This window comes from Choristoneura fumiferana, chromosome 3, assembly GCF_025370935.1.
Source record: "Choristoneura fumiferana chromosome 3, NRCan_CFum_1, whole genome shotgun sequence".
Classification (NCBI taxonomy): domain Eukaryota; kingdom Metazoa; phylum Arthropoda; class Insecta; order Lepidoptera; family Tortricidae; genus Choristoneura; species Choristoneura fumiferana.
The window spans coordinates 1,842,793-1,865,997 of NC_133474.1; the positions used below are offsets into that span (position 1 = coordinate 1,842,793).

Here is a 23,205-nt window from a genome sequence, read left to right on the forward strand (position 1 = left end):
TATCTCTTAAAACGTAATAAATAACTGATACCACCTTTGTTTCACTTATAAGCAGCTATCTGACGTAAAGTGGGTAAATTCAGTACAGTACTATGTTACGAGTATCTTATCATTTATTTACTTTAAACGAATTTTAGGTGACCTTTTTTAAAGTCTTATGAACATGAAAATAATGTTAATTAGAGATCAGATTACCTTTATTTTGATAATATTCTTAAAAAGGATATTTTTCAAATTTCTTATTACAAAGATGAAAGAATAAAAGAGAATAGTGCTAGTAAATGTATGAAATTGTGTATAGAAAAGTATGAAAATGTTCATAAATAATGCAGAGGAAAGTAACTACTCAGTGCCTTATAATTTTAAAAAGATTAAAAGAAAGCTGTTATTCCAAATTATGATTTGACTCAGGTTAAAAAAACTTATCATAAGAACTAGCACATGTTCGTACAAAACTGCCATTTCAGGCTTTATTATCATTTTATAGACTCATTGCATGTGTACAAAGCAAATATTCTGGTTTTATGTAGGTATGTTAGATTAGTCAATTTATTCTAGCAAGAGAAAACGATAATATCTGAACGATAAATCAAACAAAAAAAATGTTTCGTTACGAATCATTTTATTCCGCATACAAAACACTTCAATGATAACTTATTGATTAATAATCACAATCACAATACACAATTATATTTGGTTTTATCTTGCTTATCGTACCAGACGACAAAAAGGTTCTAGCCTTTATTTCTTCTAATTATATATCAAAGAACTTTATTATATTATAATTAATGACCTACGTGACACAACTTTATTTCATCCCCTTAAATTTCTCACATAACTTTAAAATGGCAGGAACATTAAAAATATTTAAAAATAAATTTGGAATATAATACTTAGTATAATAATTGTAATGGTTTTAATATTGCAATTATAAAAACAAATCAGCAAACTGCTGGTCTTGTGAACGGCGCTGATCTAATTTTGGGACCATCGGGTCCATCATACATTGAAAATACATTAAACAAAGTAAACCCGACACAACTTTCAGATTCCAAAAAACCAAAAAACATCGTCACTATCACTGATGACTGAATTATTCCAAATCAATTTTAAAATGCCATGTAAATAACAAATAAATGGATTGAGGTTACGAATGTTTACATGTATTCTTAAACATGTCCCGTCACTGGCGGCATCTCAATCCCGTTAACAACGAAACCAACCTTATTAATAGGAGTCAAGTGCATCATTATTCAATTACAATATGGCCGCGCGGCAGAAATCTTTTGGTAAAAAAAATAAGGCCTCTCTTGCACGTAGTGAAGAGTCTGTATAATTTGACGTTTCACATTTAAAAAAAAATATAATGTCAATAGACCTATTGTCAAACCTTTACTAGATTGTAAAGGAGGCAATTTATCTCAGACGATAGACGTCAGGAAACACAAAATTATATTTTATCTAATCGTCACTAGACAAAGATTAATTTACTTATTAACAACTGTATAGCAGTCGATTGCGATTTAGTGAGCAAATAATCGTAAGAAGTAATTTTACTTTACTTCATTCAAGCATTAACTTTACTTATAAATAAGTCAAACTTTCAAGTCAATGATGCAAGGAAGCAAGGTCTAAAGCAGACTTCTAAACAGAAGTATTCATTTACTTGAAAATGATTACATTTTTATTGAGTTAGGTGTATCGTAATTACAAAAACAGACTTGCTTAAAATTACGTGTTCACGAGTAGAGTAAATTAATAAATAATTAATAATTGTCAAAATAATGGCATATGTATTATGTATCATTCTGACTTTGCTAAGAGTAAATGAGGCTGCGGTGAGACAATCCTGTTCACCGCAGGAATCCATATAATCGTCTCCTATATACTTTAAAACGTTTAATTAGTACCATACACAACCCGTGGTGACTTTGATCAAACTGGAGCTACTATGATAATACATTTCATAATTTAATTAAAACATAATTATCCTAAACTTAAAGTACCTACGTACTTAGTAAGTTATATAAAAATCTAAAACGAAATACTTAAAGAAGTCCCTTTAGGCAAGATACCGAAGATGTTGGCAGCGTTCCCTCTTGGAATAGCTAAACTAATTCTTTGTCCAAGGAAGCTGTTAACTCTTCAGTCCCCTGTGAAGTCTTTTAATCTTTTGGATAGTTATTTCCTCTTTAATATTTATAAAATTACTACGAGTATAAAATCGATACTGTCCATAGTGACGTCATATTTATCATGTACACGAAAAAGTGATCGAAAAAGACATCGACTGCGAATAAATTTGCGAGTACAAAGCTTCAAAAAAAATCCAAATTTATCCCGGTTTACGGTAATTAACTTCAGAATCAAACTTACTGGGAGCAAATCGTGAATACCAAATTAAAATCTATTTCACTTAATGGTACTTAAACATAAATAATTCAACAAACAAAAGAATAACAAGCATTTCAGTATACTGTCGCTTTAGACCCTCAACAAAATCTCATCACAATCTTGTCTTCACTTAGTCTGGTGCAGAACTCATTGTCAAGAACCCGGGAAGGATATCCTCAGGGTCTTTTCCAGTCACTGTAACTGTAACTACAAGGCCAATGACAGCTCCTAGCAATACTCCAACTGCAATGGCTAGGACTCGCTGCATGTAGGGCCACTTTGAACACGCCCAGTACTGCTCCCGTATCACACTGTAATAATAGAAAACAATGGATTAAAGGAAAGTTACATTACACGTAGAAATGATGGACACTGAGCGAATATTAAGTTTCAGAATGCTAAAAGCTTAACGGAAGGCGAAATTTTGATTGACCTCCCGCTTGATGTAATATGGTCCTTATATAACGTAGATTTTTTTTTGCACAATTGAAGATAGCATTGCTGAAAGCAAATATTTGAATGAAACTTGATAATTTTTACAAAGCTAGCAACAGCTGTATCAACTTTGAAAGATATATCTGACAGATAAACAATCTTATCCGTTAAGCCGTTCGCGATGCCATTCAGCAATCCTCTAAGCCTAGATCAAATATTTCTAGAAATTTCACGAGAGATGGAACTGAATTGATATTCAGATTATCTGCCTAGTATTGTTTATCTTTACAGATGTAAACGTAATGAGTTTTTCCTTTGTTTATATTTAAAAACTAGAATGATAAAGTTTTTTTTTAAATACACCTTTTGGTGATACTGCTTTTTTTACTGTATTTGCTCGATCTGATAACTAAACGTTGGCAAAATTCAACTAGCACGATTTGAACACTATACTTTTAAATATAATAATTATTACATTCATAAGAACACTAGAAAGTTAAGTAATAACTTGTAAAAAATGCAATTTTAACACTAAATTGGGATATAAGGAATACTAGCGTTATTTTCTTAAAATTAATAATTATTTATGGTTGGATGTAAATTGTTTCAATACCTATTTCAAATTATCTTCAAAATTTGCTATAGGTTAGTGTTATAAATGCATAGTTTGCACAGATACCAAGGCCTAACTAAAATATACTCGGCAGACGTAGAATTATATGAACTACAACCTAATCTAACCAAATCTAATCTTCTCTAATATAGTTTACAACCACTAATGACAGCAATGAGGCTGCACAGTAAGCTGGACCTCAGCAAAGTGACGCCTGAATAAATCAATAATTTGAATTTAGTATTCTCTACAAATACTCTTCTGTAACTTATATTCCCATGGTAAAGCCGAAGCAAAGATCGCTAACATCTTTCACAAATCTTGTGTGTCCTGTTGTCCTATCTTGTAAATATTGGGCAAGCCGGTGAGAATAGGGTTCTATGGACGCTTCGCCACTGTTTACCAAAAAGCTTCAAACGTTTAGCAAAAAACTTGGAAATGTATACGCAGGTTCCTTAGCATTCTTTTTTTGTGCTTTTGCTTTTGTTCCATTTGAGGAAACTAACTACCTTAGTATTAGTTCTTAGGTAATTTTGCTGCAGTGAGAGCGTGCCTTGCAACCTCTTGCAACAGTAATTTTGTCACGTGTCTCTCTTATCACGACGTCAACTAGCAGGTGCGAACTGATTGAGCATAGTGTTTTTTGTCCGTTTCTCATCAAGGGTCACTATGGTTTAGGGTTAGTTTCATAGAATCGTAACTGTATCGGTATTGATCAATCAACATCATCACCACGGCCTTCATACGTCTCACTGCTGTGTACTAGCTTCTCTCAGAACAAGAGAGCTTGGGCTTTTCTTTCTATGAGAGCTCAGTATTTATTGGAACCTTCATACATACTATTAAATTCATCGATATCTATGTACATGTCGGCGGCCGATCGTAAAATCCGCTAGATCACGAAATACCTAGGCATATTGTGAAATGGCGCTATTTCAAAAAGTTGGCCAGGCATATCACGAATATGCCTGAAAAACAATACGGCAGATCGATTAGAGCAACGCATTCGTCGATATTCCTAGCTCTAGCTCTAAAAAAATGAAAAGTAAGGTATGATGAGCGAAGCAAGGAGTTGTTGGTATGAATTGTGACCACAACGCACGAGCCGAGCGAGCAAGGCGAACGTGCCGCGGCAGCGGCCGGCGAAGTGCCAGGACCGATATGGCGGCGTTTCATGATATGCCTAGGAATTTTATGATCTGCCTTAAAGTCACTAGACAAATCGTTAAATTGTGAGTTTTGAACGATATGGCGGATGTCCCTTAATTCATGAAATGGCGCCATTTCACGATCTGGCGGATTTTACGATCCGCCGCCGACATATAGACTGCATGTTTCTTACATCAAAACGGCGCACAAAATTTGTTCACAGGATTTGTGAACGTTTCCCTATAGTTTGTTGACCTCCGTGACAGGGGTTGTGTCAAAGTAATATTGATGATTGATGCGCCGCGTGTTTTGTTCCAAACAGACAGTCTAGTGCCGTAAGGTACAGCTAGATAGATGTCAATGATTGAATTGTTTTGTATGTGTGTGTGTTTGCTCACGATATTTTAGTGCACCGACAAACGAGATATTGACCCAGCTGCCAGATTTTCTACTCTCGATATTTACCCTCAATTTTGATTATTTTTAAATTGCAAAGTTTCCACGGCGCTGAAACTAACATGTTTAATAACTTTTGAAATTAATGATCTTATTTTTTCGGCGCATCATTTAATTTAAGTTATCCATATTTTGCAAAACTTCATTAAACTTGTACATAATTTATGAATTATTCAAGTGACGAAAGTTGCTTCCAGAGTAGAGGTTTGAACCCGTGATTCTCACCTTGAAAACTCATAGCTCTAAACATTTAGCTACCAACAGTTTTTGCACGTTTATTTAAATCTAAGTCACATTGTCACATAGGGAGCTTAGCGAGACGAGTCGAGGATTACATCTACCTAATGCGTTAGGTTGGTTTATGCATGACTCTTTCCTGTCTGTTTCCATTATAATAACAAAATAATTATCCAGACTTTATATCTGCAGTTAAAGAGGTCATTTACCTCTACCGTAAGGATTAGTTACGTATTGTCTGATGCATAGCCCTGACCATGGTGACAGTTGCTATCGCTTATACCTTAACCTCGGTCAAATATAAACCTAATAATCGATAATAGTGATTAGACTAACTCTTTGACTAAAATAAATAATCATCTATGATATAATGATTACGCCTGATGACTTATACTATGCGTAAAATAGTATCATTCCTATCGCATTAGTTGTAAATGAGAGAAACAAATAAAATAAACACTGACATTACTGAACACAAAGCTTTCTGATTAAAAAAAATGACTGAACATCAAAAAACAAATGAAAAGCAAAAAAGGAATGCCAAAAATCATAACACTACCAGCTGTTTCAGCATTCCAAAACCAAATGAACAATAATCACCAAATCACAGTGAGCAGATAAATTCGCAGTGCGCTGCGTGTATTGATGGGTTAGGAAGGGGTGTCCGTAACCCACAAGAGCAAGATTCTTGAGGAGAAAGGCCTATCTAGTTCTCTTAGCATGCCATTGCTGGGAAAGAAGGGCCAAGATTGCAAGAAGATGAATTTGGAAATGGACAACCACTTCCAGGCGATATAGCGGGTTATAGCCTTGAACCGCCGCTACGTCACTCTAGGCGGCAAAGAAGGAACATTCCGGCAGCTATTAGACTTTAAAGTAGAGTTTTGATTTTGATGATCACTAATAACATTTGATGGAAAAAAAATGATGTTTATTTTTGTTTTGTAATTCGTTAAGTAGGAGCCGTAATGTAAATAAATAACAACTTAGTAAATAACTTACTCACAATGTTATCAAATCTTAGAAATCAATTTTGGCCAACATAAATTATTCTTTATCGCAAGATCTTTCATTTACCTAGATGCGTTTATTTTTAAAGCTGTTTGCTTTCGCCACCGATAACGATCTTATCTATTCAGTACACTTGCTTTTATGTTTGCAAACACATTTTAAGACCAAGCGAAATGGCTGCCGAAACAATTAAAATCCTATGTATCGATATTACTGGTTTCGTAATGCACATCTTCGACCTTTACACAAGCAAAACTTGGAGACATTTATTTATTTACTAATTCATTTCGAACACCTATCAAACGGCTATAACGATTTCAATTAAATTTGGTATGCTTATTCTTATCTCTGGGAAAACGTGTGATTTCAAGAGTTGAAAATGTTTACAGCAAGATTTTTGAAAAAGCTATACATTTATCTCTTTCTAAAACGCTATTCTCTATGCAGTTAGTTAGAGCGCTACTTGCGTGTGACGTGACTGGCATGCTATTATTTCTTTCTATGTCAAATCATGAATTTCAAAACCTTCAAACCTTTATAACTCTGTTATAGATTCGATTTGTAGCATTCGAACATGGCGGATGTAGACGATATCTAATTTTGGTATTTCTGCTTCTTTGGCTAGTTGAAGTATAATTTTGATAGTGTTTTATGCGGCGATTAACCTTAACAGTGAACAGTGATCACAAAATTCTATATTGCTCTCGTGTCTGACATTTTTTAATGCGCAAGTGGTCTCCGTGTGGTTTCTGGAATTTTGCTATCAAGTTGCAAAAACTACAATCACCGTACAACATGCATAAGAAGAATATATTTATCTTTAATTTAACTGACATTGGCCCAAGCCTTATGGCCGCCATTAAGAGGAATAAATAATAAAATAACTCTGTTATATTTAATGCCAGCTCTTGAAAAATGTTTTTCCTTTAGATAACATGCATTGTCAAGCTTTGATTTATATAAAAAATTGACAAATACCGTATTCGTTGCGTGACGGCTGAATAACTGAATTATCTAATCTTACACCTACTGTACCTACTGCTTCACTTGTCGTAGCAAAAGGGCGGAGTGATGAAAATATCGATTAATTTGTCAATATTCCAACATTGCAACATAAGTATTATTTTTAAGTATAAGCGCTTGAGCAACTGAACTTCGCTCAAAAATTTAATAAGCGTTTTTCTATAGATAAGAGCAACCTACATCGGTTTTTCGCCACCGAAAATCTCTACCTCTACACAGCAAATTTCATCGAAACGCCGAGATTCCCGAAGTAGGTAGGGACGAGTACATAATAATGGTTTCTTGCAAGTCTTGCAACCATAAAATACTTTTCTAAGTTCACTTAATAAAGAGACATTTAAAAGTGTATTTTCATACAAACTCCTATGGTAAACATTGATATTTCCTCATTGACGTATAATTATGAAATTGGGCCAGAATTACTTAAGACCTGACAGTAAAAGTAAATAATAAAGTTTAAAAATCACTACCTAACCTATAGTTATCTTTATTGTGTTGTAAAAATTCTGTGAAATATAAACTAGCGAATATTTTATTTGCTTTTAAATTTAAATTAGCACCTCCAAAGGGTCGCAGAAACGATTATTTGATATTCATTTTAACTGGATACCTTTCCACGGTGCAGATCCAGAGACAAAGAGTCTTGCCAAACAGGCAGATGTTATAATGAACTGATGACACTACATAATTAACCTAGTCCCACAATAAGCATAACTTGTAGGTAGGTACTTTAGATAGATACCAAGCAAAGCAACGGAGAGACAGACATAATATAGAAAATACATACTTAAATATAATTATATTAAACATCTATGAATCAAAGTATGCGTATTTTTCACACAATATCTGCCATGACAATATAAAAAAAAATTACCTGGTTGGTGGATTTAGCCTATTCGCACTAATATTGTCCACACTGCCTACATAAGCGTTGTTCGTATACACATAATCACTATTTATTTTCGGAGCTCGCTTTCCATACACAGCTACTTCCCTAAACTCCGACCTTGAAGGATTGGGCGTGCGTTCACCGAACTCAGGATTACTTTTAGTGGACACTTTAGGTGTCCGGTGAGTCTCCGCCAACCCCGAGGGTCCTTGAGTGTGCCGCCGCGGTCGTTCCACCCTCACATCTGTCAGGTTTCCGGAAGCCTTACTCTTCGACATGATTGCTATTCACATGTCTGACTCGAGTCGACTTACGCGCTATACTGACGACATGGTATCTCAGATAGCGTCTTAATCAGGTCGCGATTGATAAAGTATTCAAATCAACGAAGTTTAATTAGGACTTTAGTTTATCTGTAGCTTAAATAGCCACTGATCTCTGTGGTTTACGGTGATATAGTGACGTTAGACGTGGGTTTGCGCTACCATAGTTATCTGAAGGGGTTCCCTGATATCGGTTTTGTTGATAAGAATAATCGAATGTTGCACACAAGGCCGCGAACTTTGTGTTTTGCTCTCGAAGCCTGGGATATTTGTATTAGAAGATGACATGTTGATTGATGGATGACGTAATAATAGATTATAAGTTAAGTGCAATGTTATTTCTAGAGAGGGCGTAATGCTGTTTTGAAAATTTGAAATTCGTAAAATATTGATGACTTGTAATTCATAAACGAATATAGTGTATTTTATCCCTAAGTGCAACGTCGCAACTAATTATTTAATAATAATAAAAATGATAAAAAAACGTATTCACCATCACAAAATATTTAAATTACAATAAACAGACAGATAACATTGAGTGTGGCAAAATGGAAATGAGAATCAGCGAGGTCGCTGGTCTAAAAGTTAAACTGGGGTTACTTTAGGAAATTTTGGGGCTACTTTGATAGATTTAAAATGGTGATAAAACCGCAAATATTCAAAGCTTGATCGAGCAAATGCAGAGTACAGATGGTCTAAAAAAAAGCCCTTGCATTTTTAAGTAACCCCATTTTACGTACTTACTTACACAGAGAAAAATATCCAGGGTAAGCCGAAAATACAAACTGAGACATGGATGCACAGAAAAACCAGAAAAAGAGACCAGCGCTGGGAATCGAACCCCAGGTCCTCAGCAATCCGTGCTGCGTGCTATAACCCCTACACCACCGCTGCACAGGAATCTAGACACGATTTTTTCCTATGGATACATATCTCAGGTTCCTTATTTCTACTACGCTACTTATGCAGCAGCACTAGCGACATCTATGTTCCGCTCTCATCGAGAGACGTCACACTCTTTCGGAACCAACCGCCCACCCAGACAAGAGATGTCGCTACTAAGCAATTTTTTTGGAGTCTTTTTGTATTTTTTATTTTCGTGCTGCGTGCTATAACTCCTACACCGCCGCTGGACAGGAATCTAGATTCCTTTGTAGGGGTTATAGCACGCAGCACGGATTGCTGAGGACCTGGGTTCGATTCCCAGCGCTGGTCTCTTTTTCTGGTTTTTCTGTGCATCCATGTCTCAGTTTATATTTTCGATATGGTTTCACGGGATACCCGTAAAAGTAACAAATTTGTAGTTGAAATAAAAAAATACAAAAAGACTCCAAAAAAAACAATCATAATCCAGGGTAAGCATCAGGTGGCCTTTTTGCCACTTTACCTAGATCAAATTTGTTTAGTTGTTACGTGCCATGTATCATGTTGCATCATGAGTCAACTTGTCCCGAGCACGAATATGGTCGTGATAGCGCCCTTATCCCGGAATCCGAGTCCATCATGCGCGCGTGCACAAAAACGTTTCGCAAGCCGCCTCATTAGGCGCGCCCTACAAGGAGATGCCATCGCCTGCCGCTCCTGGGCAACGGTTACCACGACTATGATCAACTAACGATATAACCACCTATTTCTTAATACATTGCTCGTCTTGACAGTTACCCGCTGCGTGAAGAGATTTGTTGAAGACGCAATGAAAAGCGAATTTGTTTAAAGCGTCGCCGATCGAGTGTCCTTGTTGTCAGGCTGTTAAGGTGCTTTACTTGAGGACACAAGTCTTCTAAGAATACGTTTGAACAAGTTTTTGCTATGGCTTCGTTTACAATGGTATTTTAGTCGTGAAAGGCTTGGAGATGCTGAAGAGGAACAGATTCCTCAGCTAAATAACAGTACTTTAATTTTTTTTTTGTCAATTTAACTCAATATTATTTTCTTTATAATATAGCACTGGCACCGCCCAAAGTAATTCCTAAGTTATTAAGGTCCTGGCGGTTCGGCGGCCGCTGCCGCGCGCGGCTCACTTACTTTGCTCGCTCGGCTCGCGCGTAATGGCCGCAATGTACCTCACTCCTCCTCGCTTCGCTCTTCGTTGTACCTAACTTTCTGGAAATAAATTTCTCAGTAAAAGTAACCAATAAATAACATAAATAAGGACGGTTATGTACGAGGAACAAGGTCAAATTTTATCTAAATCGGTTCAACAGTTTAAGCGTGAATAGGTAATAGCCAGACAGAGTTATTTTCACATTTTTAATACTAGTAAGGATTCGTTTAAAATTATACTTTCCTCATTAATATCTTACTGTATGATTTCTTCAAATTATTTAAACAACTTAGAAAAGTTGACAAACCCCCGACATAAAAATATTATATTAATTAACCTAACCAACAAAAAATTTAAGAGCCCCCGACTTTGTCACTTCAAAGTTTAATATCTCTAAAACGGCTGAACCGATTTTGATAAAACATTAAAATTAAAAAAAAAAATGTCTAAGAACCATTACTAGAAAATCTGCTTTCAAATAAGAAACCCGCATTCAAATCGGTCCACCCGTTTAAGAGCTATGGTGCCACAGATATACATACATTGGCGTCAAACTTAAACCCATCCCCTTTTTGCGTCAGGGATTAAATAGTCAAGGCAGGGATAAAAATAACCGTTAAGTTTTATTAACGGTTATTATTTCTCTTAGTTTTGATTCATAAAAATGCGCAAGAGTTGAGTGCAGCACTTGCCCGAGCGCATTATCATCGTCTATAGCTTATCAGAAAGATAACAACATAATCCCCACATTAGCCCAGCTATCGTCTGAGCTATCGATTAGCACCTGCTTTGCCATTTGCCAACCACTTTGCAAAACACTTGAGTTCTTCAAAGGTCATTTGGAACAAAAGATGTTGCATTGTTGCTAAGATTTATAAGTAAGTATGTGTAATAATATACCTATTAATGTAATACCAGAAACTGCTTAAGTCAGAATTGAATGTATAGGATGTAGTGATCCGTTGCTTAGTACCCATAACACAAGCTTTGGTAAGTTTACTTTGGGACTAGGTCAATTGGTGTGAATTGTCTCCTGATATTGATTTATTATTATTATTATTAGTGAAAATAGTTTTTACACAGGCCAAGTCAAATTCAATCTTATGTCAATGTCATACAGGCTTTGACATGTAAAAAAAACACACTTTAACTATAACGATTTGTTTTTGAGTCAAAAAACAACTCTAACAACTGGTAGCATGGTGTACGGTTGTGTCACTCTGAAGATGAGCTCTGGTTGAGTTCGAAACGCGCCAGTGTAGTGTGGTTGTGGTGATAGATGGGTTTGTGTGATTTGTGTGTGTTCTTACAGTGTGGAGGTGGAGGAACTGCATGAACACGCATATTTTGCATAAGCTTAGCTATCGTAAGCGCGGGTGAGCAAGGAAATTATTTTAGTTCAAAGAACTACTCTGACCGCAGATGATCGAAATGTGCAATAGCGAAAATTGACCATTCTCCCATTATCTTCGGAGTTCGAAAAAAAACAACGTCCATTATTTATCTTCGTTCTTAGTTTAGTTTATTAACCCTCGACGCAAAAAGAGGCGTGTTATAAGTTTGACCGCTATGTGTGTGCCTGTCTGTGGCACCGTAGTGCCGTAGCTCTTAAACAGGTGGACTGATTTGAATGCGGTTTTCTTTATTAGAAAGCAGTTTTTTTAGCCGTTTTTGAGATATTGAACTTTGAAGTCACAAACCAACCAGTTTCCAACTGTTTGTTGGTTAGGTTATTATAATAATTATAAAAAGTAAAATAGAAAAGAAATACAAAAAAAAATATAAAAACCTAACCTAGTTTGCCGCCGATAGCAGGGCAGGGCCCAAGCTACCGGTGGTAGGGCCGCAGAGTGGGGCACCTCGGTACCGCCTTCTGTATCTGGCCTTTGATCCAGCCATCTGGCGAGAGCCTCAAGAGGCTCAAGAGATGTTGGTCGAGACTCTTCACTATTCATCATCCCAGCCTTTATACGTCCCACTGCTGGGCACAGGCCTCCTCTCAGAACAAGAGGGCTTGGGCCATAGTTCCCACGCGGGCCCAGTGCGGATTGGGAACTTCACACGCACCATTGAATTGCTTCGCAGGTTTGTGCAGGTTTCCTCACGATGTTTTCCTTCACCGCAAAGCTCGTGGTAAATTTCAAATTTAATTCCGCACATGAATTACGAAAAACTCAGAGGTGCGAGCCGGGGTTTGAACCCACGACCCTCTGCTTGAGGGCCGATAGGTCAAACCACTAGGCCACCGCGGCTTCACTATTAGACCGTTTTTATTATTGTTATTATTATTACCCTATTCTGTCCCACTGCATATGCATAGCTAATAATAAAATCTACAAGAAAGGTATGGTTTAAAATTTTGTTAGAAAACCGTATATTTCCGCTACACTTGCCCTTAAGTTTCGATGGGATGCCTGCCCCTCAGCTTCGCCGTTTACTATTTTGATTGGCTACCGCATCGATTATTCAAATTCCTGCGCTTGTCAACATTGATCTTACATTGTTTTAGGGACGCCACTCTAAACCCAACTTTAACCCGCTACTTTAAAGAAGGGGCATACTTTTCTATTTATGGTATTAGCTTGTTATTCCGTCGATTTAAGGGGTTTCCTGCGCGTGAGTCGAATAAGACTGTAGATTTCCAATTAGCTTGTACGCGTTGGCTGCTTCGTATGTATCAGATTGCTATTAAGGCTATAGCGTGTGTTTCTAGTTGCCTTTGTAGTATTAAAGAGGAAAGTTGACTGTAGAAACGACTCTCTTAGTTTAAAGTGATTCTTTCTTTTAGAATAATTTTGAAGAAATAAGTAATCGGATCGAATTCGGAAAGAGGAGATCCGACAGAGAACTAAAGTCATCGACATAACTCACCGGATAAGCAAACTAAAGTGGCAGTGGGCCGGCCATATCAGCCGAAGAACCGATAACCGCTGGGGTGAACGAGTTTCAAGACCGCGAATCGACAAGCGTGGCGTGGGACGCCCTCAGACTGGGTGGAGCGATGATCCTTGCAGGGTAGCTGGCAGTAACTGGATGAGAGTAGCCGAGGATCGTGCTCAGTGGCGTGCAATTGGAGAGGCCCATGTCCAGCAGTGGGCTAAGATAGGCCGATGATGATGATGAAGGGGGAGGCTTTTGTTCAGCAGTGGACATCTTCCGGCTGATGATGATGATGATCTTTAAAAATATTCTGCCTTCTGGCAGAGTGGTTTTAAGTAAACACAGCCTTACTCAGGCCTTAAGCTTATATCAATTAAACACGTTCTCAAAAACTATTAAATCTCTTGATGTTAAAACTTCAAATATTGTCCTACCGATTAGTGTGTGCCTGCTTTATGCCGTGCTAACGAGTGTGGCACGGCGCGGGCGCAGCGAGTGTTTACCTGCTTTACATTAAGGGTCTTTGCACAGCGTTTTTTAATCGAACCGTCGATGGCCGTTTGTATGGATACGTCGAAGGCACGATTAAAAAACGCGGTGTTTTTAACTCTTACTTACTTAGGTACCAACTTTTAAGTTTACTTTCAAGTCTTAGAATAAAAAGCTGATTTAACTTTGAATAACAAGTACCATGAGACACAGAAATAATTACTCTAAGCATGCGTTTTCAACCTTTTGGTTTTAACGGCACACTTTTCGTTCACCAAAGTTTTACGGCACACCAGTAAAAAATAGCCAAGTACGAGTCGGACTGGCGCGTAGAGTACCTAAAGGGTTCTGTACAGTTATACCCATAATAATAATATGTATAACATAGCGGACAGCGGAGGCTTATTAATAGGGTCTCGTTGACACCTTTTGTAAGAATAGCATACACTTCGCGGCGATATCACGGCACACCTGAACATATACGCGGTATACTGGTGTGCCACGGTACACAGGTTGAAATCCTCTGCTCTAAAGTTTCCCTGTCATACCTACTCCTCCTACATTAGTTTAATTGTACCTTTCTAATTCCAGGAGATGGACCTCGCGCACGTCATCATAAAATCGGGGCCTTCACCTCGTCCCTTGGCCTGGTCTCTTGAGGTCTCCTCATCTCTGGACGGAGAAGACTGGCGGATGATCAGTGCCTTCGGAGACAAGGAGCATTGCAGGTAGGGCGACCATTATCGGGTAACCAATAAATATCGACGATTCGAGCGACGATCGAAAAATCTGCCTGAACAGAAAACAAAAATGCGAATTTAAATATCGGAAGGGCACGGCCAAAATCGAAACGAAAAATGCTGTTACTGGTAACGAAGTTTTTTTTCTAAATCCGTGGTTATGCGAATGTGGTGCTAATGATCAACGTATTTACAGTTCTTTACGGAATTACATATCGATGAATGTTTGATACCTACGAGTACAACTAAGAGGACCTTTTAAGTGAAAGTCTGTGTCAGGGCTTCTTAAACTTATTTGTATTGTGACGCCTTTGGAACTTTGCCATTTTTTTACGACGACCCTCAACCCAGCCGCAGCCTTCATAAAGCCAGCAGCTGTCTCGACTCGGTCGCATCAACACGCGACGACCCAGGGCGTCGCGACGCACAGCTTATTAAGCCCTGGTCTATGTAGATTGCCGTATATCGATTTATTTATATACATGCATCCCTAATTGCAGGAAACTGTGGGACCTGAGGCCAGAGCGGCGGCGGCGGAAGGCAAGGGGGGTGAAGAACAGGAGGGCAGAGAAGACCACGTGTTCTACGCAGTTCACAAGTCCCAGGCCTTTGGAAAATGGAGAAGTGAGTAATGTTCTGTTATGGCAGATAAGATAAAATTGTTTTGTGCCGTGGACGCCGTGTTGTCCCCCCTCTCCTTCGTGGGGTGTAGAAATCGGCTGAGTGATATAATACCAGAATACGGGCAGCAGCGTCTTCTTGGCGATTTTACATTCTATACTGCACTCGCTAACCCGCTTGCCAAGCGTGGTGAGTATTTTCAACCCCTCCCTCATGATGCTGGAGGCATATGGAAGAGGCTTATGTCCAACAGTGTGAGTGGACGTCCTACAGCCGATTATGATTATGATGATACTTATTAATGTAACAATGGCCAGCAGCATTCTATATCGGCAATTACGAACTCTATAAGGCTACTACGAAACTCGAAGTTCGTGTCGTGCGGTCCCTCTGACGCTTATACTATTTAATACGAGAGCGAGAGGGACGGTACGATACGAATGTCGAGTTTCGAGTTTCGTAGTAGCCCTGCTGGACTCCAGCTCTGCGTAGACGGTTAAGGGTAATTACCACACTTTTTCTCAAGAAAGTCGTCATCACGGTTCTGATGCTCATCCGACAACCACGACAACTCTATTAAGGGTACAGCGACTTAGAACAAGATACTTATTAGGGTTCCGTACCTCAAAAGGAAAAAATAAACCCTTAGAGGGTCACTTTGTTGTACGGCTGTCTGCAAATATGATGTGTGCAAATATGCGTGTTCATGCAGTTCCTCCACCTCCACACTGTGAACACACACAAATCACACAAACCCATCTATCACCACCACCACACCACACTGACGCGTTTCGAACTCAACCAGAGCTCATCTTCTCATATACACTACATATACACATATGTACATATAGATTAGGGTCTAAAAAGCTAATTTAACAGTGTTGCCACAAAACACTGTAACTCAAGTCTCAAGTTTTGTCATAACACGGCAGCGGCTGCACTTGCATAAGCATTAGATCTGGCAGTCGAAGCCAAAGTCAAAGTATCTTTATTCAATTCAGGCTATAACAAGAATTTATACTTAAATGTCAAAAAAGACTACCACCAGTTTGGAAAAACCTCTGTTAAGAAGAACCCGGCAAGAAATTCAACGAGGTATATTTTGATTTGATATTCTAGAACTTTATTGTAAAACTTAACTTACTTCCCATTTTTTCAGGGTTCGATTTTATTTACATTACTTGAGCTGTGTTTAGGTGTAATAAACATAACCACCCTCGGTTCTATTTATACCAAAACACGTGCCCTATGCTGTTGAGTTACATTGCTCAAATATGTTTAGGGATGCAACGATCTAAGGAATTCATAGGAATGACTAAAGGAAAAGGACATTTTAGCTCTGTTAGCTATCTTGCATAAACGTATCTATCATAAGGTCGCGGGTGTAAATAAGAAATTACTAACGAGTCTCTTAAAAGCACGAAGTGGAAGACGGAGGGTCTTAATGAGACGATGCTCGTTATTACAGACCTTGTATGTATGTCACCGCCCGTGAGATTGATGGGAGTAAAATAAAAAAAGGAATTGTCATAGAAAACTACTTGATAAATATATCTTTTAACGACTGGCGGAGCTATACTCCTAAAATTTTCAATAAGCTACCAAAAACTGTAACAGAGAAGGAAGTATTACCTAGTTTCAAAAAAGCATTGAAAGATTTTTTTAACCGACAAGGCATATTATTCTGTTAACGAGTATCTATAGATATTGTTTTCAAAATGTTCCACTGATTATCATTAGTATTAAATGCAAAATGATTTATATAACATTAATGTAATATTGATTGTAATTTAATTATTTCCTTTTTTTTTCATTGTATAATTATTTAAATTCATAAGTTAAAAATTTGTATGCTGAAAGGCAAGACATGAAGGACAGGACATCAAATTATTGTACATCTATATATTCAATTTAATAATTGTATATAGTCATGTTTGACCAGGTAAATGTTTTATTTAAATATTTTGCAATATGATTATGTAAGTACTTCATAAAATCTATAGGTAATAATTTATTAATTTAAATGAAGACAATCAGGGCTTAAAGATCACATTTAGTTATGAGCCAATTGCAAGCAAGACCGTAACGTCAAAAAAACCTCACGATACTAACGCCATCTAGCGATATTTCGCCTGTTTTTTAGCCCTCATTGTAGCGAAAGCGCAGGATATAGATCGTGACCAACAGAGCTTAACTATTCATTATTTTGTTTTTCCGCAGATGCATGTGCGTGCAGAGGCGGCGGCGCGGCGCGTGCGCGTAGCGTTTCGCGCCACGCACGCCGCGACGCCTGCGCAGTATTACACCGTCCGCGCGCTCGCCATAGTCGCGCGATGTCGCTGCCAGGGCCGCGCGCGGCACTGCGATGTCGACGCCGCGGTATGTTTGCCCACAGATGCTCGTGCATGCAGAGACGCCTTCGCAGTATTACACCGTGCGCGCGATCTCCATGGTCGCGCGATGACGCTGCCAGGGTCCCGTGCGGCACTGCGATGTTGACGCCGCAGTACGTTTACCAATAGAAGCTCGTGTGTGCAGAGGCACTACGCAGTATTACACCGTGCGCGCGGTCGCCATAGTCGCGCGATGTCGCCGCCAGGGTTGCGTGCGGCACTGCAATGTCAACGTCACGGTAGGTACGTTTACCCACAGATGCTTGTGCGTGCAGAAGCAGGTGCGCAGTAATTACTGATTACCATAACAATAGTTCAAAGCATACAAATATTTATTTGTCCGATATTTTTGTATTTTTTTTTATTCCCAGGGTACCAAGTGCAAGTGCCTCCACGGCTTCTGCGGGGCGCACTGCGAACGCTGCTGTACCGGGAACTGTCCAGAAACGGTTCAGGAGAGCCAGCCAGAGTGTTCCTGCGGCGAAAGAGGCGCCTGCTCCTACGACGATACTGGCGACATACTCTGCGTTAATTGCACGGTTAGTGGGATGTTTTCGTAGTTTTTAAGAATGAGAGCCAAGTTCAATATTAAGAATTTGCCGACAAAATAATTGAGATAACCAGGGGTCGGACAAAAAGTGCCGATGACGTCAAACCACTTATAGGATGATTTCAAATAGTATTTTTGATTTTCATAAACAATTATCACATCATTTATCTACCTCTTTATTAAACGATATGAAATTTATTTTATTTACTGAATTCCATTGGTTTATTTACGATTATTTTGTTACTTCATTAATGCTACTTTGTTACTACATGTCACACGGAAGTTTAAATAAAAACATCATCTTGTGTGCAAGATTACGTCATTTTTACGTCATCCGCACTTTTGGTCCGACCCCTGGAGATAACACTTATAAATTTATAATAGTAGGTATACACGTAAGTGCCAAGTTCTGTGTAGAAAATCCTGAAGTTTTAATTACATAATATGAAACATTTTAATATACCATTTAAGGAGGAGTATGAGTATACAGTGTGTAACCGGCAGCCAGGCTTTTTTAAAGGGAGGTTAAAGCAACGTTTTTCTGTAACTTAACCTTTATTTAATTAATAAACTAAAATTCAGGCTTACAAGTAAGTAAATGACACCCGACAAACACTGATTATGACTTGTCAATTTACTTTGCTGTACATTGCTGGCAATTATATTTTTGTTAGAAAGTTAACAAAGTCTGAATGAGGGCTATCGTTTTTTGTCTCACTAGATGGCGCACTGTTGCGTGAGGTTTTTAAGTATGGCTTTCAAAGTCTGTTATTACGGGCGTAAAGACAAAGTTTAGATTATAATCATATTTAATACACCTTAAAACCGTACCATAAAAATATCGAGCATGCCACAGTGTTGCATAGTCCCCGTTTTGTTCGGAAAAAAGGGAGGAAAAAGGTTTCCGAAAAACAAAACTGTCTCAAAACACAGACATTCATTGCCCCGGAACGCATATTTGCCATAATTAATTTCAGATATTGCAAAATATTCACAAAATTATTCTTATTATAAATAAACCCGCGTAGCTCACCCAAAAACTATGAGATTTGACAGTTCGGAGACCTCACGCTACACTAGCGCCTCTAGTGGCGAATTCATACGCGATAGCCCTCATTGGACGCTGTTTTGCAATACTGTTAAAATTATTTTCTAAGGGTTGACATTGTGTTGCCGAATTAATCAACGTTGACACACTATTGCATAGTAGCGTCCAATTTTAGTTCATTAATTAAATTAACGTCATGGTTAAGTTATAGAAAACACGTTACTTTAACCCCCCTTAAATAAACTGGCTGCCGGTAGCACGCTGTGTATAACAATTTCTGTTTTACAAACAGCTATTTACACCATGCATTTATTTCGCTTGGGAAGTAATGCAAGTTGCAAGATATTTTTATTCATTCAATTACTAATCAATAATCGTTCACAATTAAATATAGATTAAATTAAATTAAATAATAATAATAAAAAGACAAAGAAAACTTACCTAAGAAACCTTAACTTAATATATCTATGTTACTATAAAAATAAAAATTATAAAAAGAACGCCCCGTCCAAGAGATCTGCCTGTGGCAGAGTTCCCATGATGCTGGCCGCATTACCCCTGCGATCCGCTGGGATAAATACGTACCAGCTCTTGGGTCCCCAGAGGTGTCGATCAACCGGGAAGAAAGGGCCTTTATGAAACACTTCATATCAGCTGACCAAGGTCCTAAAGTCTCAACAGCAAGCGCCGCAAACTCTTAACCTTTTAATAAAGAGGATTACTTGCGGCGCTTGAGGAGTTGGGCCTGATCAGCCGCAGCGTCAGCTTGTGAGCTAGTTACAAGATGCTTTTATATCTTCATCTATGATTACAGGAGAACCGTGCCGGGCCGCTTTGCGACCGTTGTCTGACCGGCTACTACAACGCCGTGCCGGACGGCCCCTGCTTGCCCTGTGATTGTGATGCTGAAGGATCTGATGGTATATATATAAGGAAATCGATTAGGGCAAATGGAGAATAGATAACAACAAGAAGCAAAAAAATTACAATTTGAAATACATCAAAAAGAAAAATTTACCATCTTGTATCTATAGGTAGTCGAAAATTAAATCTGTTCCATGGTAAAATCGACAAATTCGATGTACGGCGAAAAAAACGACTACTTATATTTACGTACACTCAGAAATATGACGAATTATAAATCATGTTCCACCCGAAATCATTTGTTTTTGGCCTACATATAAGTGATTACTTGATTTAGACAACATTCATTTATTGCTTATTTCATTTTGCTCATACTTTATAATAGACAATAATCCATTTGGGTTTAATTAATTTACAACAAACATGGATTTGGTTGCAACAGCACAATATATTCATGGATGGTTTTCAAATGCAAAGTATTTGCACGATAGCTTACCATACAAGAAGGGTACCTACTCTAAAACTAACTCTTACTCGATATCATAAATAACCCCCCCCCCCCTTTGGCCCCTTTTAGGCCGAACGCACCCGCAATCCTAATACTACTGTAGCTATCCATGGGCGGCAGTGATCACCTACCATCAGGTGACCCGTATGCTTTTACCAGCTATTTGATAAAAAATGCTCCTATACCCTGGATTTGAAAACAACCAAGTTTTAGCGACTTCAGCGTATAGAAAATACAAACATCATAATCCCAACCCATATACGTCCCACCGCTGGTTGCAGGCCTCCTCTCAGAATGAGAAAGCTTGGGCCGTATACTATAGTTCCCACGCGGGCCTTTGCGAATTGGAAACGTCACACACACCATTGAATTGCTTCGCAGGTTGTTCAGGTTCCCTTACGATGTTTTTCTCCACTGTAAAGTTTGTAGTAAATTTCAAATGTAATTTCGCACATTGACTCCGAAAACCTCAGAGGTGCGAGCTAGATTTGAACCCACGATCCTCTGCTTGAGAGGTTAGGTCAAACCATTTGACCACCATCGCTGCGAGAATATAAACGCAAGCAGCTCTCTCTCTCTCTGCTGTTCAAATAGTAAAGTATAAAGGAAAGGGTTCATGAAAGAGTTCCTTAATACGTTGATAGAAAGTGTACGCCAGACATGCCTTGTTATAATGAACTTTTGCAGCTGTCCTCCGTCTTACTATTTTACCTTTCGCCCTTTCCAGGCTCTTGCAAACCTGACCGGAAGCACCAGAAGGCCTGTAGCTGCTACCCAGGCTTCTCAGGACCCCGTTGCGACACCTGCTCTGATGCTGGTGCCGTCTTCCCGAGCTGCCTGGTGACCACAACTCCAGCGTGCAAGTGTGATCCTCGAGGGATCGTGGACCCAGCACGGGTGTGTGATGAAGTCTGCGAGTGCAAGGTGAGGCTAAGAGTGAAGAGTTTATTATATTACTATGTTCTTACCAGATAACGTGGAGTTGGTGATGCATTGGATTAACAGATGCTCGTGCAAGTTTGTCCTTACGCCACCTGTTCGAAAGGTGGGGCTGTATTCTTTTCCTGTTTGCTCGACCCTCGGTACTAAAATAACCCAATTTGAAAATACACTTGACTCCCGAGTTTTTCTGAGAAAAAAGTCGTTGTCTTCCTGACATTATGGATAAATGTCGGTCGGACGTAGTTAGTATTTTTCATTCAGTCATGTTGACACAACATAATGATATACTTTGTCGTGATATTAATTCTTACAAAAATGTTAAGTGATTTGTCTAAACATGTACAACAGGAATTTTGTAGCCTAAAAAGGTTTTGTGGCTCATCCCAGCCTATATATGTCCCACTGCAGGGCACAGGCCTCCTCTCAGAATGAGAGGGCTTGGGCAGTAGTTTGTAGTGTAGTGTAGTAGTAGTTTGGGTTTTTGTAGCTAACGCATTTAAAATATATACTGTTCAGGAAAGAGCTCATCAATTTAGTACGTAATCTTAATAGTTTTTTTTTATGTTTCTGGACAATTTACAGTTTTATATTTGTACTTACAGGAGAACGTGGTCGGCGAGCGTTGCGACGCGTGCGCGCCGGGGCACTTCGGGCTGCAGGCGGAGTTGCCCGAAGGTTGCCGACCGTGCTACTGTTCGCACGTTACCGACTCCTGCATCGAGGAGACGCTACCTGGTGATAATGTACGGGAACCTTGATAATCTGGGGGACAATTTTTGACACCACATCGGTGAAAATACCATTTCAAGTGGTTAAATCTGCAAGGTATTGGCATCTTTGTCGCTCACGGTAAAAAATATACAGCCCATCTCTTTTGCTTATGCAAATATTCCGACCAATATTATTACCATGTGGTGCTAAGTAATATTGCATAGTTTATTCTATGTAAGGTTATAGTTCGTGTGTAGTTCTTCTACTCGACACTAGATGTCACAGGTTACCTTCACAACGTTAACGCATTACGTTGACAGTGGCGCCGCTGTCATACTTATTCGATTTCATTCATAAAATCTGCCAAATAAGTCCGACCTAACTTCCCCTAATTTTCAGATGGTGTTTCCATTGGGCGAGGCTTGGTTGGTCAGCGATGCAGCAGCCAACGAGACACTAGAGCCATCTGTCGACGAGAGCGGGAAACCGTATCTTATCAGCTATGAGGTAAGTTAATGCACGTTGATCACGGTAGATGTCATTTTTGTGTCCTGCAAGTGTAAATGTGAATGTAAACTATAAACAACTGCAAAAATGCATTAGTGAGTAAATAGTCGAGATTTGGAGTTCTATAATTACGATTTATAGGTATGAGCAGAGAGTTTAAAATCAGATGCAAGCTTTTACCCAGTATGAAAATAATCGTAATGGTCAGCCAGCCGTTACAATCATAATTTGGTTAGTAGGTATAATGTGTTCCTCTATAGGCTCCATATCCTTATAATGAGAGGGTTAAGAATATGGTTCCCATGCGAGTTCAGTATTGATTGAGAACTTGACATCTTTGAACTGTTTAATAGGTCTGATTAAAGGAACATTCTGAAT

General features: G+C 38.6%; 2 protein-coding genes across 2 annotated transcripts in view; one reads left to right on the plus strand and one right to left on the minus strand.

Annotated features, from left to right (window-relative positions):
- The window catches only part of LOC141445702 (laminin subunit alpha-2-like), a 44,071-nt gene extending 20,885 nt beyond the window's left edge, over positions 1-23,186 (plus strand). Inside the window, exons 4-12 of the mRNA XM_074111591.1 lie at positions 14,535-14,671; positions 15,184-15,307; positions 17,525-17,683; positions 18,069-18,236; positions 20,110-20,215; positions 21,395-21,591; positions 22,212-22,352; positions 22,720-22,827; positions 23,181-23,186. Of these exons, the coding sequence (XP_073967692.1) occupies positions 14,535-14,671; positions 15,184-15,307; positions 17,525-17,683; positions 18,069-18,236; positions 20,110-20,215; positions 21,395-21,591; positions 22,212-22,352; positions 22,720-22,827; positions 23,181-23,186 (1,146 nt within the window). The remainder of the gene's footprint in view (positions 1-14,534; positions 14,672-15,183; positions 15,308-17,524; positions 17,684-18,068; positions 18,237-20,109; positions 20,216-21,394; positions 21,592-22,211; positions 22,353-22,719; positions 22,828-23,180) is intronic.
- LOC141426346 (uncharacterized) lies at positions 1,363-8,650 on the minus strand. The gene is made up of 2 exons (XM_074085194.1): positions 8,193-8,650; positions 1,363-2,705 (listed from the first exon to the last, which is right to left on the minus strand). Exons 1-2 carry the CDS (start codon positions 8,483-8,485, stop codon positions 2,525-2,527), a joined length of 474 nt encoding a protein of 157 aa, XP_073941295.1. The 5' UTR covers positions 8,486-8,650; the 3' UTR covers positions 1,363-2,524.
- Positions 23,187-23,205: the final 19 nt, after the last annotated feature.

What these genes read in the sequence shown, in the direction of transcription:
- LOC141426346 (XM_074085194.1), bottom strand. Translation starts at nt 8,485, where the DNA reads ATGTCGAAGAGTAAGGCTTCCGGAAACCTGACAGATGTGAGGGTGGAA. An exon ending in AGGCTAAATCCACCAACCAG is followed by an intron (nt 2,706 to 8,192) that starts GTAATTTTTTTT and finishes CTATTATTACAG; the next exon opens with TGTGATACGGGAGCAGTACT.